This window comes from Lepidochelys olivacea (genome assembly GCF_965140295.1).
Source record: "Lepidochelys olivacea isolate rLepOli2 genome assembly, chromosome: 11".
In the NCBI taxonomy this organism is placed as follows: domain Eukaryota; kingdom Metazoa; phylum Chordata; order Testudines; family Cheloniidae; genus Lepidochelys; species Lepidochelys olivacea.
In genome coordinates, this window is record NC_140421.1 from 56,456,917 (window position 1) to 56,476,223 (window position 19,307).

The 19,307-nt window shown below is 42.5% G+C and overlaps 1 protein-coding gene across 1 annotated transcript in view; it reads right to left on the reverse strand.

Moving 5' to 3' along the window:
* Positions 1-19,307, reverse strand: part of DNAH7 (dynein axonemal heavy chain 7) — a 270,571-nt gene that overhangs the window by 156,822 nt on the left and 94,442 nt on the right. The window contains exons 23-29 of the mRNA XM_084642935.1: positions 16,640-16,749; positions 15,479-15,647; positions 14,016-14,118; positions 13,775-13,902; positions 11,229-11,441; positions 4,028-4,126; positions 1,243-1,491 (exon numbers count right to left, since the gene is read on the reverse strand). Coding sequence (XP_084499061.1) covers positions 1,243-1,491; positions 4,028-4,126; positions 11,229-11,441; positions 13,775-13,902; positions 14,016-14,118; positions 15,479-15,647; positions 16,640-16,749 — 1,071 coding nt within the window. The remainder of the gene's footprint in view (positions 1-1,242; positions 1,492-4,027; positions 4,127-11,228; positions 11,442-13,774; positions 13,903-14,015; positions 14,119-15,478; positions 15,648-16,639; positions 16,750-19,307) is intronic.

Consider the following 19,307-nt stretch of genomic DNA (forward strand, 5'->3'; position numbering starts at 1 on the left):
AGGCTGTAAGGCATTCCCAAGGAGAGGAGAACCCTCTTGCTCCTGGTCAAGCATTCCCATGGTGGAATCATAGCTTCAGATGGGGGTCAAGGCCCTGGCATGCCTTTCTGACTCAACGCCCCATGAAGAGCAAGGGTCTGCAGCTTAGGTGCTGGGCCTAGCTCACCCTCTGAAGCTCCTAAAAAGTTGCCTGCAGCACCTCTTGGATGTTGCTCAATGCTTGCAGGGCTCCTCTGCTGCTTGGGGTGGCAGGCAGAGGGAGCCCACTCAAGAGGTGCTGCATCAGAAAAACCTAAGTGTTAGAGCCTTGGAGCTCTGGCGATTGCTCACATCAAGAGAGGGAGAGAACAGCTATAAGATGAAACAAAGTTGCTCCAACATAAGAGCAAATAAAAATTAAAGTTACAAAACAAAGTGGTTGGGAGAAACTGAAGTGCTCATTTGTTCCACCACTGGAAACAGAAATTCTGGTGCCAGAGTTGAAGGGTGGACTTAGTCCTTCCAGTAACAACAATGGAGTACCTCTGTACTCCACACATGAGAGGTATTACCCATTTGTGATGAATGAGGAGAGAAGCTATGCAACAGAATGGATCTGGGATTTTGTTTCAATCCATTCCAAACATAGGAACTATTGGCAAAATTAGGATCCTGATCTGGATTTTGTTCAGATCCTGGTTTCGCTTCACACACGTCTCTATTTAAAGTATTACCTTATATTTGTAATAAAACCTTCACCTGGCAATCTTGTGAAAATAGATCAAGAAAATCACTACAGCCATAGACTATACTAACTTGTTTCAGTGCACTTCCTCTATGCTGAGGAACCCCCATTAAAGAAGGGCTCAGGGGGCCGCCTCCCAGATGAGGAATCCTTGACCATGTGTGTCTTTTGGAGCGATATTGCCAGGAAGCCAGTGGCTTCCATACAGGCACAGGGCTTCCATACAGATGTGTTATTGGACCCCTGATTTTTCCTAAGAGGTCAATTCTCTATTCACCCAACCTTCAGGAAGAATTTGGAGGAAACTCCATGTAGGCAAGGACATGGAGTTTTCCTTCCACATCCCCATTCCTGTAAGTATTGTGGACCTTCAAAAAAATGTGTCACTACCTTACTGCAAGTTTACAAGTACATCTGTTCTACCAAACACTTTGCTGTATAAGTATTGAATATGCTGTAGCATTTGCTTACTTTGCAAACTGTTTTGATCAAAAATATCTGGCAAAATATTTAGTTACCTTCTCACACAAGTCACCCAAAGCTGTTGCCAAAACTCGATAGGCACATGTTTTCCCCCCGAATGGTTCTCCCACTATCATAAAACCATGACGGACAATCATCATTTCAAATATCTGTAAGATCTTCTCAGCAAACATGTCGGTCATTTGCAAATTCATAGCATCACAGTTCATTTTTATTGCTTCTAGTAAGTCATTGTAATCCGGTTTTGGAAGCTTCACACCAGGAAATAAATCTGAAGTAATGCCCTGCCAAAGAATGAATTACAATGTATGTTTATCTTCTCTTCATAGACGTTCAGGATGCAATCTTTGAATGTACTCCCTTTATCCTGTGACTCTAAACAGATAAATATGTACTTATACTCTTTGATTCAAATAGTATAAATCACACCTGTCGTAGTGTTAATAGCACCATTCATTGCTAACAACTGAATCAGTAAAAACATTTGAATTATGTGAAGAAGATGCAACTCCAAAATATACATGACCAATGGTTTGATGTTCTAACTCATTACTACTATATATTTTATGCATTCCATATCACATATTTAACAGTGTCAACAGAATGGAAACTGGCTCTGTGAAATCATATATTTCTCTCTTATAAACATTAGCTTTTATCAGAGCAGGCTTAAACGAGTTGGTATAATTTATAGTTTGAAGGTTGAGAAAGCAGTTATGTTTCTCTCTCAATACCTCATAGTAAGTGGAGAATTATTTAAATCATTTTAATGTAAAAGCAAAGATCCTACATTTTTACCTCTAGTACTTCACATTACTGAAACAAAACAAGAATAATGTTGAACATATTTAAGAGACAAAGGAAAAACAGATACTGCAGGCAATAATTTCATTCCTACAATGTCAACTTACAAAGCTTAGTGAAATTACATCCATAGAGATTCCAACCTATTATTTCAGAAATGACCATCTTCTTATGTTATACCCAGGTGTGAGTATCATTGGGGGAAATTAGTTTTTGTAGTGACCCATCCACTCCCAGTCTTTATTCAGGCATAAACTAATTTCCCCCTAATGATACTCACACCTTCTTGTCAACTGTTTGAAATGGGCCACCTTGATTACAGTGAACTCATTAGCACTACAAAAGTGATTTTTTTCCTCCCTTCTTTCAACTGTTGAGAATAGCACATTTCCACCTTAATTGTATTGGCTCGTTAGTATTGACCCGTTTCTTGGTAACGCAACTCCATCTTTTCATATGCTGTGTATTTATACCTCCCTAATGTATTTCCCACTCCATGCATCTGATGAAGTGAGTTTTAGCCCATGAAAGCTTATGGCCAAATAAATCTGTTAGTCCCTAAGGTGCCAAAAGGACTCCTCATTGTTTTTACTGATACAGACTAACACAGCTACCACTCTGAAACCTGACAGTGACCAGTTTTCCCACCCCAGTTGACCACAGCAGAATCTTGGGAGAGAAGATTAAAGCTTTCCCACTTAAAGACAATCACATTCCCTACAAGGAGAAGAATTTGAGATATCAAGCTTCCCACAAGGTGAATAGCTCCTGTCCTTTGAAATGTACTTACCCACATTCCCTCTCCATTAGTCATCTATCTCTTTGCTTGCTCTCCTGATCATCAGAACCAAAGGATTCTGCTTGCCTTCACATTGTATATTATAATACTGTGCCATTGGATTTTATAATTTAGATAACTGAAGTTTAAGAAAAAATATATATTCTCTGTGCCTCAATTTACCAGTGTTGCCCACAAATTCCTAAAAGAGATGGCTCTATCACACTTTTATTCATCCACGAATTCCCTACCCTGAAATCCTTCCTGTCCTTTTAATCATTCTAAAATAACACAAAAGTAAGCGTTATGGGCCAAAGTTTGAAAATGCACCTACAAAATGCAATCTATGCACCTACAAAATGACACATACTCCTATCACAAACAAATGAAAATTACATTTGCATCTGTATTTTGGATAATTGCATATAAATATCCATGTCTGTGTGTGACATCTCTCACTTTAGCACCACACATTAACTCAGATTCTCTTTTCCTCTTTTAGCCATATGAGAATACCCACAACACAGGGGAGCTCTAAGCTGGTGTAAAGCATTGTAGCTTGCTCCTGCACCAACTGCCTCCCAACGCGTGGCATGTCTAGTCACATCACAGATAGAGACAAACATGCTTGTGCACTCCACTAATATTCATCTTGTGCGATCCCATGGGGACCACAGACAGCTTGTGTAAATTAGAACAGCCTCTAGGACACGGGGGCACAATAGCTCCACCCTGAGAAGGTTACAGCTAACTTGTTGTGTCCCCCAACCTAGTCCTGCACCAAGATCCACTCAGGGCAGGAGAGAATCTGGGCCCCTGAATCTATATAACTCTTTTCTCTGTTCATTACACTAAAATCTTGGTTGAAACAATGAATTTCCTCATCTAAAAATGGGAATACTATTACTTACCTATCTCACATGACTGTTTGTAAAGTGTTTTGAAATCCTTGAATAGAAGGCGTTATAAAGTATTATTATGTTATCATTTTTAGTTGGAAAATTGTGTTGGAAATTTACATTAATCTGAACTATTAAAACCAGAAGCAGCATTTCCTAGAAAGAGGACTAAATAAATTGCCTGGGGGGGAAACTGTTAAGACTAAATTTTAAATTGCTTATAGGTAAGATTAAAGTATTCCTTGGACCATTTGTTTGACATCCTTGCTTTATGCTAATTACATCAATGAGCATCTATAAAAATCTTACTGCCTTACTAAAACTACTTTAGCTTCTTACCTCAAAAAGTGGTAAATCATGGGACAAAAACTTAGGCAGGTTTACGTCTATAATGGATCTTAGTAGCAAAATTTCTTCATTCTCTGATGGATATTTCAGCTAAAAAAGAAATTACACAGATGCAAATATGTTCTTAATTTATTTTTATGGTTTCAGAAAGTAGATGCTTGTTTTACAAGTTGTGCATTCCTGTTGTGCATCTTTGTACTTATTCATCACAGGTTTCAGGTCCACTGACAATACTATATGTTCCAGCTGTAGGTTTATAAATGTACATCAAATCTTTACAACCTAACACTGATCTTATTGTTTGGGAACTGGCTGCCAATCCACTTTCATATTAACTTTCTGTTGAGAGGTGAGGATAGGAATTTGACTTTGACATTCTTTCTGTATTGCAAAATGCATTCTGCGATGTGTGCCAACTATCTCCAAAGATGGGTAACTTACCATACTGTCAGGTAAAGTTAAAGCATTCAATGCAGTGGACATTCTTATAAGCCTATACTTTAAAAGCTCTATCAGGCTATAAAAAAATCTAGAGTGAATATGTATGTATTTCTCTTTTGAACCACAACATATTTATTTACTATTTTTTTCTTGAGTATTAGGATATACAGGTAGCAGATTCAAAAAGGTAGGCATGTTACTGAGTAAGTCTAAATATAAAGAGTCAGATTTACAAACATGGACACCTAAGTTATGCCCGCAAAATTTATGCATTCATGCACTGTACAAACCAAACCCACATTTGCACACCAAAAACCCAGTTACTAACGTTCCATAACTGTTCTTCAAGATGTGTTGCTCATGTCCATTCCACATTAGGTGTGCACTGCTGCTGGAGATTTTTCCCTCAGTGGTATCTGTCGGGCCAGCTCTAGCACCCTCTGGAGCCGCACACTCATGCACTGGTAGAAGGGGTGCTGAGGGCCATGCACTCTCTCCGTTCCTTCTTGACAGACAACGCTGACAGAGAGGTAGAGGGTGGGTCATGGAATGGACACATCTTGAACAACAGTAATGGAAGATTAGTAACCATTTTTTCTTCTTCAAGTGCTTGCTCATGTCCATTCCACGTAAGGTGACTCACAAGCAGTACCTCAGGAGGTGGGTTTGGAGTTCATGGACATGTTGACTCCAACACTGCTCTTCTGAATCTGGTGTTGTCTCGAGCCCGTTGGGTGATAGCGTAGTGGGATGCAAAGGTATGCATCGATGACCAACTTGCAGCCCTGCAGATGTCTTGGATTGGCATTTGCATGAATCCTGCTGAAGAGGCCTGAGCTCTCGTGGAGTGAGCGGTTAGGATGGTTGGTGACAGAGCATTTGCCTGCTCGTAGCAAGCTCAAATACAGGCAGTTATCCAGGATGAGATCCTCTAGGCTCACACCAGAAGCCCTTTCATCCCTTCTGCTAGTGTTACAAAGAGTTGTGTGGATTTGCAAAAGGGTTTAGTCCTCCCAATATAGATGGCGAGGGCATGCCTAACACCCGAAGCATGAAGCCACCTCTCTTCAGAGTTCCTGTGAGGCTTTGGGAAGAAGACTGGGAGGAAAATAGCCTGGGTGCTATGGAACTGTGAAACCACCTTCGGCAAGAAGGCCCGGTGGGGGAATTGTCGGACCTCGTCTTTGAAGAATATTGTGTACAGTGGTTCTAACGTAAGGGCCCTGATTTCAGAGACACTTCTGGCTGAGGTGAGTGCCACCACAAAGGCAATCTTCTAAGAGAGAAGTAGTAAAGAGCATGATGCTAGCAGCTCGAACAGAGGGCCTGTGAGCCTTGACAGGACCAGGTTTACGTCCCATGGAAGGATCAGTTCATGAACCTGAGGACAGAGTCTCTCCAGACCCTTGAGAAATCGGACTGTTATCTCATAGGAAAACACTGACCTGCCATTCACCGGCAGGTGGAAGGCTGAGATTGCTGCTAAGTGCACCTGGACAAATACAAGGGCCAGTCCTTGCTGCTTTAGATGGAACAAGCCCAATATAGCCTGCAGGGAAGAACGAACTGGAGAGAGACCTCACTGAGACACCCATATTGAGAAGTGTTTCCATTTGGCCAGGTAGGTAGCCCGAGTGGACTGTTTCCTGCCACCTAGCAAGACCTGTTGAACTTGCTCTAAACAGGCCTGCTCCCCTAGGTTCAGTGATGTAACATCCACGCCATTAGGTGAAGGGAGGCGAGGTTCAGGTGGAGCAACTGGCTGGGTCTTGTGAGATCAGGTCCAGATGGATTGGGAGCAGAATGGGGGATGCTACTGCTAGATCCAGTAGCATGCTAAACCAGTGTTGGTGTGCCCACACTAGGGCTATAAGAATAACTCTCACCTTGTGATACAGAGGGACTGGGGGAAAAACACAGAGCAGGGGCCGTGACCATGGGAGCAGGAAGGTGTCAGAGAGGGAGCCTGGACTGTGCCCACACAGTGAGCAAAACTGAAAGCACTTCCTGTTCTGCTTTGTGGTGAAGATGTCTACCTGGGAAACCCCCATCTTTGGAAGATGAACCTGGCAATCTCCAGGTGAAGGGACCACCCATGGTGAGAGGAAAAGGATCTGCTGAGGTGATCCACCACTGCATTTCAGGTTCCCAAAAGATGTGGCACCTTCAGCTGGACGGAGTGCACAGATACATAGCCTCCTGACACAGGGCAGAGGATCGAGCACCTCCCTGTTTGTTGATCTATAACATGGCTGCGGTATTGTCTATCAGAACTTGCACAACCTTGCCTGAGATCCAGGAGTGGAACACTTGGCAGGCTAAGCATACAGCCCTGAGTTCCCTGATATTTATGTGCAGGGATAGTTCTTCTTGGGATCATAGGCCCTGAGTCCTGAGGCAGTTGAGGTCGGCCCCCCAACCTAAGTCTGAGGCATCCGAGACCAGGGACACTGAAAGCTGAGGGGTGACAAAAGCTACCCTATCTTTACCAACCTTGGGTCCTTCCACCAGTCCAAGGAGGCAAAGACCAAGGGAGGAACAGTGAGCACCGAGTCCAGGTGGTGTCTGTTCAGGGAGTATACTGATGCCAGCCATGTCTGTAGGGGCCTGAAATGCAGCCTTGCATGCAAAACCACATGGCCATGTGCCCCAGAAGATTAAGGCAAACTCTGGCAGTCATAACTGGATATACCTTGACTTTGATACCGGGTCCAACATAGACTGGGATCAAGCCACAGGAAGGAGGGCTCTGACCTAAGTCAAGCTGAGCACTGCCCCAATACATTCTATTCTCTGAACTGGAAAAAGAGTCAACTTTTGCTTGTTTATCAACAGGCTCAGGTCCCAGAAGGTGGACCGTGCTGATGCTGTTCCGCACGTGAATCTCTGACAGATCTGTGACCAGACAGTTGTCAAGGTATGGGTAGATATGGAGTCCTCACCATCTGAAGAAGGCTGCTACTACCAACTAACACCATACACTTCGTAAAAACCTGAGGGGCTTCAGACAGGCTGAAGGGAAAAGCGGTAAACTGGTAGTGGCACTGATTCACAAGAAACCTTCTGTGGCCACAGAAGATAGAAATACGAAAGTATTTGTCCTTTAAGTCAAGGACAGTGTACCAGTCCCCTGGATTCAGGGAAAGAATGATGGAGGCCAGGGAGACCATGTGGAACCTCTAGTTTCTTGAGATATCTGTTGAGGCAATGGAGGTCCAAAATGAGCTGATGGCCCCCTCTGGGATTATGAAATATCAGGAGTAGAACCCCTTCTATCTCAAGTCTTGAGGAACCCCCTCCTCAGCCCCCATGCGTAGGAGGGATTGCACCTCCTGGAAGAGGAATTGCTCGTGAGAAGGGTCCCTGAAGAAGGACGGGGATGGGGGGTAGGAGGAAAGGTGTAGCCCATTCTTACTGTATTTAGTACCCAGCGGTCCGATGTTATATGGGACCATGTCAGGCTGAAATGGGACAGACAGTCCAAAAATAAAGAGGAGGCAGGATCTGAAGTGGGAACTGGTATAGCACCTTTGGGTACCTTCAAAAGGCCTGCTTGGGCTCCCTAGAGCACCTCTGAGACTCCAGCTGGGAGGTTGAAGTGGATGGGAGTGGTTGGCTCCACTTATAACCTCTCCCTTTTCTTTTGTAGGGCTGTCTTAAAGATGGTGCCAAGAAATGTGGTTGCTGTTGAGGCCTGAAGTGCTTCCTGGAAGCAGAGGGAGCGTAGAGGCCTAGTGACCTGGGCGTGGCTCTGGAGTCCTTGAGGCCATGAAGCCTTGTGTCTGTCTGCTCCGAAAATAGTGAGGAGCCTTCAAAGGGGGGGTCCTGAATGGACTGTTGAACCTCAGAAGGAAGTCCCAAGGACTGGAGCCAAGAACAACACCTCATGGTGACAGCAGAGACCATTGTCCCCGCTACCGCATCTTCTGCATCCAGAGCCATCTGTAGAAAGGCCCTTGCCACATTCTTACCTGCCTCCAACAGGGCAGAAAATTCCTGCCTTGAATCTTGAGGCAAAGAGTCTTTGAACTAGGCCAAGGAATCCCATAGATTGCAATCATATCTCCCCAGCAAAGCTTATTGGTTGGAGATACACAGTTGAAGGTTACCCATTGAATAAACCTTTCTCCCAGTTTTTTTTTGTGTCTTTTTGTTTGGGGGTAGCGCTCATCTAGCCCTGCCTGTCCTACTCTTTCGCTGCTGACACAATTAGGGACCCTGGGGGAGGGTGCAAGTACAGGTACTTGAATCCAGTTGCTGGCACATAATATTGCTTTTCTGCCCTCTTTGAGGTGGGAGCAAGGAAGGAGTTTGCCAGAGGGCCTTGACTGGACCCATTACAGTGTCATTAGTGGGAAAGACCACTTTGGAAGGAGTTGCTGAAGCCAGAATGTCAATCAAGCTGTGGGAGGTTTCCTTAAGCGCCTCAATTTCCAGCCCTAGGTTAGCTGCTACCTGCTTCAGGAGGTCCTGTTATGCCCTGCGGAAGTGAGCTACTGGTTCCGAGATGGCCTCATCTGTGGAGAAGGAGGAGGCTTGCATCAGAGGAGGGGCTCCTTCCTCTTCCTCAGCCTCAATGACATCCAAAGGAGCCACATCCTGAATGTCAGTACTGGAGTTGGGATCTGGGGCCGAGCAGAAAGGACCGGTAGCCTGCTTCTCCAAAGCCACCTAGTAGGAGCGGTGGGAGGGAGGACCTGGTAAGGGGGAAAAACCCCAAAGGTTGCAGTATGACCACTGCATAGGCTACTGCCAGGCTGGCCAGGTGCTGGCAGGTGGAACTGCTCTGAAGTCTGGTGGCATGTAGGTTGGGAACCTTAGGTGGCATGTAGGGATTCCCTTCTGACTCCAACAAGGAATCCTCCCCTGCTGACCACGGTGGAGGAATACCCCTCTCTGCCTCCCTATGGTATCGAGGGTCCGGGGGCGGACCAGAGACCATCATGACAACAACGAAATCAGGGCCACTTTGCTCTAGAAGGTGCCAGTGGACCTGATTCCAGGAAAGAACTTGAGATTCCCTGCTCCTTCCTGTTTCTGTCATTGGAGCCAGTGGCTGTCCCATCAGATTCGGGGAGACTAGGAGTGACAGTAAGTCCCTGGCCACTGCAAAGGTCTCTGGGGTCGAAGGGACAGTCAAGCCGCTGGTACCGTGGTGGCTTCCAGGTGTCAGCGGAGGGTCCTGCAGCGAACTCATGCTCTGGATGGACTCAACAGTGCCACCATGAGACCAGGGGTGGTGGAGTGGCCCGGAGTGGGTTGCACTGTGCTGCCTTCCCCATGCTTGTCCTTTTGCTGTACCATCAAGCGCCCTCTGTCTGTGCACTACTTCTTGTGCTTTTTCCTTGGCACTGGAGATGGTGAATGCGGCCGGGAAGAGGGTGGTGCCAGAGGAGTACCTCACACCAAAGCTGAAGTGCTCAGTGCAGAATCAGAGTGGCTTTGCTCTGAGGCTGGTCTGAGAGTGGCCTTCATTAGGATAGTCTCGAGCCATAACTCTCTATCTGTTTTAGTGTAGGGTCTAAAGTCCTTGTGACAGATCTGGCACTTGTCCCTCACGCGAGTTTCTCTCAAGCACTTCAAGGAACTGGCGTGTGGGTCACGGACATAGGTTTGCCACAGAAGGCACAAGGTTTGAAGCTGGGGACTGGGGCATACCTGGCCCCTGGAGTGAAGAGAGTCCTTCAACGACAGGGACTAACTATATACAATAACTATTTACACTACAACTAACTACAATATCTATATATACTAAAACTATGTTTAAAACAAAAACTAAGAAACAGAGTCCAAAAATCACTGGGAAGAAGCCTGGCCAAAGCAAGAGGGGTTGTTCCAGCAACCATCACGGGCAGTAAGAAGGAACTGAGGGGGAGCAAGGCAGGTGACATTCTTTATAATGGCACATGAGCATGTGGCTCTAGAAGGTGCTAGAGCCAGCCCAACAGAGAGCACTAAGGGAAAAATCTCCTGCAACAGTGCATGCAGCGCACACATGCCTAATGTGGAATGGAGATAAGCAAGCACTCAAAGAAGAACAAAACTCTACACTGCACACACAGCTCTCCCCTTGGAATGAGGATGCGAGCGAGATCAAACCCACATGAAGTAGATGTTAGTCACATTGCTTAATGCACTACTGGAAGGTGCTCAGATACTATGGCGAAGTGGGCAGGATAAGAACCTACATAGCATTGAATAGAATAGAATAAAGCCTCACTCCCCAATACCTCACCAAGTCAGTGGAAGATTGGTTAAAGTCTCCTGTATGCACAGGAGGTAAAAGAACTACCCAAAAGTGGACTGAGCTAATACACCTTGAATTGCTGTCATGGGACAAGTTCATTGTGCATAGACAAAGGTCCATGAAATTTGCAAGGACAGCAGCTAGCATAGCCATAGACAAAGCCTGACTATAGTAACACAGGAATGTATTTTGCTTTCAATCAATATGTAATTCTCATTAGTTATGAGAGCTGTACATGGACATCAAAAAGTGATTAGTCCCTGGAATGCTCACAGCAAGTTAAATTGTGCCCTGTAATATACACTCTCACCCCTAAATTTTCAGAGTCACACAGCGTTTTAGTTATTTATATGACTGATACTAACAGGACTCATATGGAAAAAAACATAAATATCTATTTGAAAATGTATGGAACAGTGTGAACAAATTCTTCTGCTATGAACATGAAACAAACTTTTCTGATTAACATACTGGATACCAAAGAAAATGCAAGAAATCTTTTACCTTCAAGTTACCAGCTGCAGTAAGCACTGACTTTACAGCTCTCATTCCATAATCATAATGATGCTGGGAAGACAATTGCTCTGAACATAGACGATATGTAGCTACAATTTTCACTGACAGAGGTCGAGCAGTAACAAAACCACAAGAATACAAGACAATTTCTGCAATCATGGCATAATCAGGAACCATCATAGCTACTGTTCTAAAGAGAGCCTATTAAATAAACATTAAAAATCACATCAGCCACAGTGACATACAGTATCGCAATACTTTGTATAACTTCTTTTACACATACCTAAAATGATACCATTTTTCATTATTTCATTGTAGCCCACAAAAGCTTATGCTCTAATAAATTTGTTAGTCTCTAAGGTGCCACAAGTACTCCTGTTCTTTTTCCGGATACAGACTAACACAGCTGCTACTCTGAAATCTTTCATTACACTGGCATCCAATTAAATTCCAGTATCAGTAAGTCAATGACTATACTATATGTTTTATTACTTTCCATAAATATTTATAGATGCCTAATGTCAGAGTGAAAATTCATTTTTATAAGGTTTTTTTATTCAACATAAACCAGAAAAGCACAAAAAATACCACAAAGCTGCAGAAGGAATGACTGAAATCTTGGTGCAAGTGGCTTAATAAGCTTTGAAGCAGCTGTTGCCAGAACTGTTGCTGAAATCATAGTTGGGCTGTAGCCTGGGTTTACTGATATTATTGCTGTTTCTTCCTAAATAGCATCAAGACCTGTTGATATAGCATGAACTTACTGCTGTTTTTGCTGTTCTGCCAGCCATTTCAGGACATCTTTCACTTTCCATTTCTGTACAGAGGGTCATTTTTTTTCATCCCATCCTAACACCTCATGTAACCATATAAAGGCCCTATCCTGTTTTGAAAAGAATCTACAAATGCTGCATATAACAGTAACTCAAATTACAGTAACAAAACATAAGCCTCAGTTTTCTCCCTGGATTTGCCAGTTCCTAGGGTTCCTGTAGGAATTGCTCTGATCCTCAGACAGACACTTCAACTCCTCTTGTATTAACCTATATATCACCTGGGTACTTGCTAACACCGGATTTTAAGATGGCTCAATAGAGGAGTTCCACTTTCCTACATAGCTTTTAGAATGTGACATGTTACAATGACATTATTTGTGAAACCATCAGTAAAATGCACAATAAGATTTTTCTGTTACTTTAACATTCATATCTTTTTGCTTCAGAGAAGAACACTTGGGCTGAAATACTGACCCCCAATGATGTCAACAGCAAAACTCCCCTTGACTTCAATGGGGGTTTCACAACTGGCTCCCACAGACTTCAGTGGTAGTTGTGCATCCATATTCAAAGTAAGAATATGTCTGTTTATGTTTAGAAATCAAGCTATTTGAAAAATAGTAAACAGTACAATTAATTCTGATTCTTAACTTGATATTAAAGCTGGATAGAAACTGGTTTGCAATTTCTCACATCAAACACTCTGGCTTCCTGTACAACAAATCAAGTTACCTTTCAACAAGTAACAATCAACAGCAATAACCAATTTTAAACTCATTATTTATAAATATTTTTCACAACTTATGAGATATGAAGTGTTCCTTTTACTTTCTGAACTTTCAGCATTCTGGGCTGAGAAAAAAATGCAGCAATTTCCTTTAAATATTCTGTTTCGTATTCTAAAGGGCTGTTAGCACAGCAAGTTGTAAAATTTACGACAAAACATCATTGCATTAGAAAACACCAATTCAATAAAAGAAAATGTTTCACTAAATATATAAGCGATTCAACAAACTTTTGTCAAAACACAGGCAGATCTCTCCACCTCCCACCCTAGCCCCCTGCTCCGAGGGAGGAAGAGGCACAGTGCTGGGCACTCTGCCTCTCCACCGGCCCCTTGTTCTGGCCACGGAGAGGCTCAGCACCAGGGCAGTCTGCCTCCTTATCCCCCATCTTGCTCCCAGCCATGGAGAGGCACAATGCCAGGAGCTCTGCTTCCCTGCCTCCCGACTTGCTCTGGGGGATGGGCAGCAACCCTCTCCAGGTCTCCAGAGCTGGGGGTGAATTTCACAAGTGAAATTGATACTTTCCTAGAGGGCAGCTGGGAAGCTGAAAAATTTCATTTTGGCTCTCCTGAAGCAGAATATTCTTGAAATCCTTTTCCATTGAAATGTCATGATTTTGATGTTTTGTTGTGCTTCGAGAGAAAACTTTTTTTCTCAAAAACACAAAAATATTCATGAAAATGGATCCCCCATTTTCTACCAACTGTACGTGTTAGATCCTTCTCTTAAAACTACCTCTTGACATTGGCAATAATTTCTAATGTCTTCAGGCTAATTTTTCTTTTTTGTTCCTCTTCATGAGAGGAGATAATAATAATTGGTTTGAATATTGAGTTTAGAGCAGTAGAGGTTGATTTGATTAAATATTCTCAGTAATGTATGTATTTGATGAGAGCATTATTTCTTCTGTATTAACTTCAAAAATTAATAAAACTAAAAGTGTAATAGTTATTCTAACTACTTTCTACAGTACCTTAAGATTATCTGGAAGCTCTGAACGCCCAGCATAACCTGGATTCATGGTTATAAAGACAGCACACGTGGGGTTGAGTTTCAGTTCAGTTCCTTCAAATACTAGTAAGTCAGACCCTGAATTGATACCTATGGACAAATGAAAATTAATGTAATTGTAGTTACTAGTCAAATACTACTTTTTCTTATTCTTTATTTTATTCATATTTAGCATAGAAGATGTGACTGAAGCAATAGATTACCTCTCTGGATAGTAAGAATTTGTTGAGCAACAACAGAAAGTACTTCCAAATCAATTCTGTTAAATTCATCAAAGCAAGCCCAGGCTCCACAAGATAACAAACCCTGGAAGGGTATAACAGACAAACTATTAATTCATATTCATTATTTATTTTCAATGTAACAGTGATAACTGAATAATGAAAAATATGTATTTACATTTAATATACAAAAGATGACTGAAAGCTTTGGGCATGTTAGCAACTAACCAAACTCACAACTCATATAGGAACATTTTCCAGAAGCATTAAACTGTAAAATATATTAATTTATCAGCCAATAACTCAAAACAACAAAATAAAATAATATCCCAATTTAACCCAAACATCCTGAAGGTCAGCACATTTTGACTATTTCAGACAAGGAAGCAAGTTTAACTCCAATGAGCCTATATGGACAACAATATGTCTGCAGACACCCTCTTATTTCTAACAGGAGAGCTTCAAATCAAATGCCTCCACTGATTCCAGCTGGCACCATGGCATGGAGAGAGAGGCATTCTCTCAATCAAAGAGGTCCCACTCCCCCTGGCCATTCAGGGTTTTGTAGGTCAAAAAACCCCAAACACCCTAAACTCCACCTGGAGACCAATAAGCTGCTAATGCAGGTCCCAGAATACTGGTGGAATGTGGTCCAGATGACATACTTCATATAATAAGGGGGATGTGGCATTCTGCACCAGCTTCAGTCTGCAGTCGATTGGAGTGTATTTCAGTAATCTAATTTTGAGATGACTAAGATATGGATAACAGTAGCAAGGATCCGAAAGAAAAAGTCATTAATTTTGGATGACATTCACACTCTCTCTCATAAAACCTGAGTAAAATGGACAAATCAAGAAACTACAAGGCTGAAATTCATTCCCAGGCCCTCAGTTAGTGGGTTGGCAACAATGCACTCCTCCTTGGCAACCATTACTTTTTTGAAGCAAGAGTAAATGTCACTATCCCTTTACATACCTATGCAGGGGTGCCATGCTACAGAATATGTGTAACTGGATTCATTTGCCCTTTCCCCATGATCCATTCTTTACTGACCTATTTGGAGCCAAGACAGAAACCCCTCCCAATATATGCAATATCTTCCAAAGATGCTAACACAGGGGTTCTGCAGCACACGCTATGGTAAATTTCACCCTCTCTGGATTTTTTTCTGTAATTTAATATGTTTTACTTTTCACATTTTAAACACAGCATTTTGTTTTTTCATTATGGATAGATTATTCTAGTCAAGAACCAGTGTTTCAGACAAATTTGGATGAACTTTTGCCAGGGAGAACTTTGGAAACCACAGGTTTCTTATATTTATAGATTTATTTATATAACCCTAGTATAGGTTATATATGTTCTATGCCATTTCACATGCCAGAGTGAAATAAAGAGGCCTTAGTGTAAATGAAAATCCAGCCCTAATGATTAATCCAAACCTTAAAGAATTTTCCTAACGCAAGGTAATCCAATCCATCAGAACAATTGAAAACCACACATTGCTTCGCTACAGCCTTTGCTAAGTCTTTCGTAGTTTCAGTTTTTCCAGTTCCAGCAGGACCTTCAGGGGCACCTCCTAGATGAAGGTGAAGTGCTCCAAACAGGGTTCTGAAATTAAAAAAAAAAAAAAAGGTTGATAAAAGTGTGCCATTTTCCTTACTAGCATTGGTAACATATGTCATTTTTCCAGCTATTCCAGCATTTACAGGAAACTTTAAAAACTGCTGTTCAATGTCTATATATCCATATTCAACAAATTCTACTGGATTTCCTCCCAAAATATTCTTTACTACAGTACCAGCAGTCACCAATACTAGTCAGTCATACATGAAGTAATTTACCCAGAGTCCAAAATACTGCTTCTTTCTAGTCACTTTCCAAAATCTCACTCCTGTAATATAAAATGGGGCTACAGACAGAAAAGTGATGTAATAAATTACACCAATGGATTAGAATATTGATTTAATCTCACGTTTGTTCAGTTTACAATTTAAAATAGGATTTCAAACTAGTGACACTTTAAACTACACTGGGGTCCGAAAAGATAGCTGCATCACCGATAAAAAAAGCACCTCAGTCAAAATTTAGCATATGATTTTGTTTTTGATTTATGAGGCAGAACAGCATCTAACACACTCCACCTTAGCAGGTATTTGCTCTGAAATACTTACAGTAGTAAAAACATTTTTTGTTCAGTAAAACCCCTATCTAAGTACTTATATGGCTCTCATCACAGTGGTATCAGAGCACCTATGTCCAAGCAGAAATGACCTGAAGCCATAAAGGAAACATGTTGAATGAAAAACTGCCATTTTTATAGTTACTTTTGTGAGCACATCTGTTCTTTAAAACAGAAATCTATAGATAATTAAGTTTTCCCAAAATGTCAATTATATCACAATAAAATATTAACACATACCCTAATCTAATAAATAATCAAAAAGCATACCATATCATCATGCCTAAAAGAACAATAGAAACAAGTAATAAAGTAGAATTATCCATTTCATTGTGGCGGACATCTATTCTGAGGACTCAATTAAATTATTTCAGTAACATAAATTCATGTCCCTAACACATTCACTAATTTGTGGTTTTACCTGTAGCATCTGTCTGTAAGTGGAGTAATAACCAATCTTGGAGTATTGCCAAGATACTCATACCCATATTTCAAACCAGCATTGATCATCTTTGTTTGTAGATGTCCTTCCTATGGGAACAAAATATATATTTTATGTAGTACAGGAAACTAAAATAAATATAACTAATCAGGCTTATTCTTTAAACGTGCAGCTTGGCATGCTGCTATTGGAAACAACTACTGAGCAAATCACACGGCTTATGGTATATAAATGAGATGAGTAGGCTTTCATCTCTTGATCCTCTAAGCAAAAATCTCTTCGGGACAGTGATTTTCTCTTATTTCTTTACACAGCAAATGGCATCATGGAGGCCGATATTGATTGGGGCATGTAGGTACTACAATAATTCTAATTAATAAATTTAAAGACAGACAGTAGTGTGACACTTTCAGGGTTAACTACGAAGAGAGGATGAATCACCACCTCCTGTTTACAGCATGAGGAAGCCTTGGGTGTCTGTACCCACCAGGGAAAACATGTCCAAAACTACTAGCTGCTGGCAACACAAGCATTGCCACTCCAGGTTTTGCAAGCCCCGCTCTTTTCCGCTGCAGGCTAGCAATCTCCACCCCCCGCACCCCCCACGCCCTTAGGCTCCCTAAGTAAGTCCTTAGGCCAGAACAGAGACAACCTGTAGCTAAATCTATGGAGATAGTTAGCCACCAGAGCTCTGCTCTGGCCCTGAGGCACAGGCCACTCCAACCTATCTGTACATTTCACTTTGTTGCACTTGACTGTCCAGGTCCACAACTTCTGGACATCCACAATGCACACAGATTTGCTGACTCCATGGAATCCATGCCCCCCAGTTCACCAGTCTCATTAGTTCAGCACTCTCCTTAACACAGAGAACTTAGTCATGTGTATAGAAGAACCAAACAGAAGTTTATCTGACAAAGCTTAAGATTCAAACAGAAGCAAATACAGTAACTCCTCGCTTAACGTTGTAGTTATGATCCTGAAAAATGCGACTTTAAGCGAAACGATGTTAAGCGAATCCAATTTCCCCATAAGAATATATACACACACACACACACACACACAGAGTAAGTTTAAAAAAAACAATTTAATACTGTACACAGCAATGATGATTGTGAAGCTTGGTTGAGGTGGTGAAGTCAGAGGGTGGAAGAGGATGGGATATTTCCCGGGGAATGCCTTACTGCTAAATGATGAACTCGCACTCGGCTGAGCTCTCAAGGGTTAACCCGTTGTTGTTAATGTAGCCTCACATTCTACAAGGCAGCACAAATGGACGGAGGGGAGACAGCATGGCAGACAGAGACACACACCCTGTGTGTGAGAGAGAGAAAGATGTGCATTGCCCCTTTAAGTATGCTGACCCCACCCTAAGAACATGGTCTTCTTAAGTAGATCAGCAAGTTGAGACACCAGCTGCTACTAGCAAGCTCCCTCTGTCCTGAGCCCCATCGTGTCCCCCACCCCTCCTCTATGGTAATGCAGTAAGCGGGGGGCAGGAGCCGGGGGGAGGAGGACACCCTGACATTAGCACCCCTCTTTCCCCCCACCCCTCTGCACAGCGAGCAGGAGGCTCCAGGGAGCAGCTCCAAGGCAGAGGGCAGGAGCAGCACATGGCAGTGAGGGGAAGGACAGCTGAACTGCCAGTAACTGATAGCCTGCCGGGTGGCTGCCGCACAGGGAACTTAGGGGAGCAGGGAGCTGATAGTGGGGCTGCCAGTCCACCCTGGTTCCAAGCCCCCACCAGCTAGCTCCAACGGGCTGCTCTTTCTACAAGCAGTGGACAAAGCAGACGACTGCCAAACAACGTTATAAGGGAGCATTGCACAACTTTAAACAAGCACATTCTCTAATTGATCAGCAACATAACAACGAAACAACGTTAACCAGGACAACCTTAAGTGAGGAGTTACTGTATAAGGACTGGAAACATATGGTTACAGATTAAAGGAAAACATAAAACACAGTCTAGAGCCTACACTTATTAACAAGTTTCTTTCCTGTCTAATAAGGTATTTCTCACCCAATGGTCCCTATAAAGCTTGTCCAATCAAGAGAGCTGGGATCCACTTTTCATGAGACACACACACTGACAGTGTTGTCTCCATAATGAATGCCATCTTGTGCCCTCCTTTCTCCTATTATACAGTTCCATACCTTTTGTCTTTTTTCATAACCATGGCATTTTGTTAACTTTAGTTCACCCCGATGGTCTCCCTATTCAAGATCTTTTGCTTGGGCTCTTTTGTGATTTGTAAAGGCCCAACCCACCATTTTGTCCAGATTGCCAACATTTGGCTAGGCTGGGTCAAAAGAGGTCAATTTTTCTCAAACTTGATTGCATTAGCACTGAAAGCCACGCCACCTCAAGTGACCAGTTTCACTTCCAGCAGCTTTGGAACATAATATTCTACATGTGACATAACTTTTAAAATATTTTACATACATACATCCTACAATAATCATGACAACCAGCAAGTTCTTAACTTTCAGCAGAGACTGCACATGTCCCTCTTCAGCAAAATAGTGTGAAGATGCCAATCAGAAGAGAACATGCCTATCTGGGCATGTCTAAGCATGTCCGTGGGCACAGACTTTTAATTGTGTACCCCGCTGTCATAAATATAAAGGGAAGGGTAAACACCTT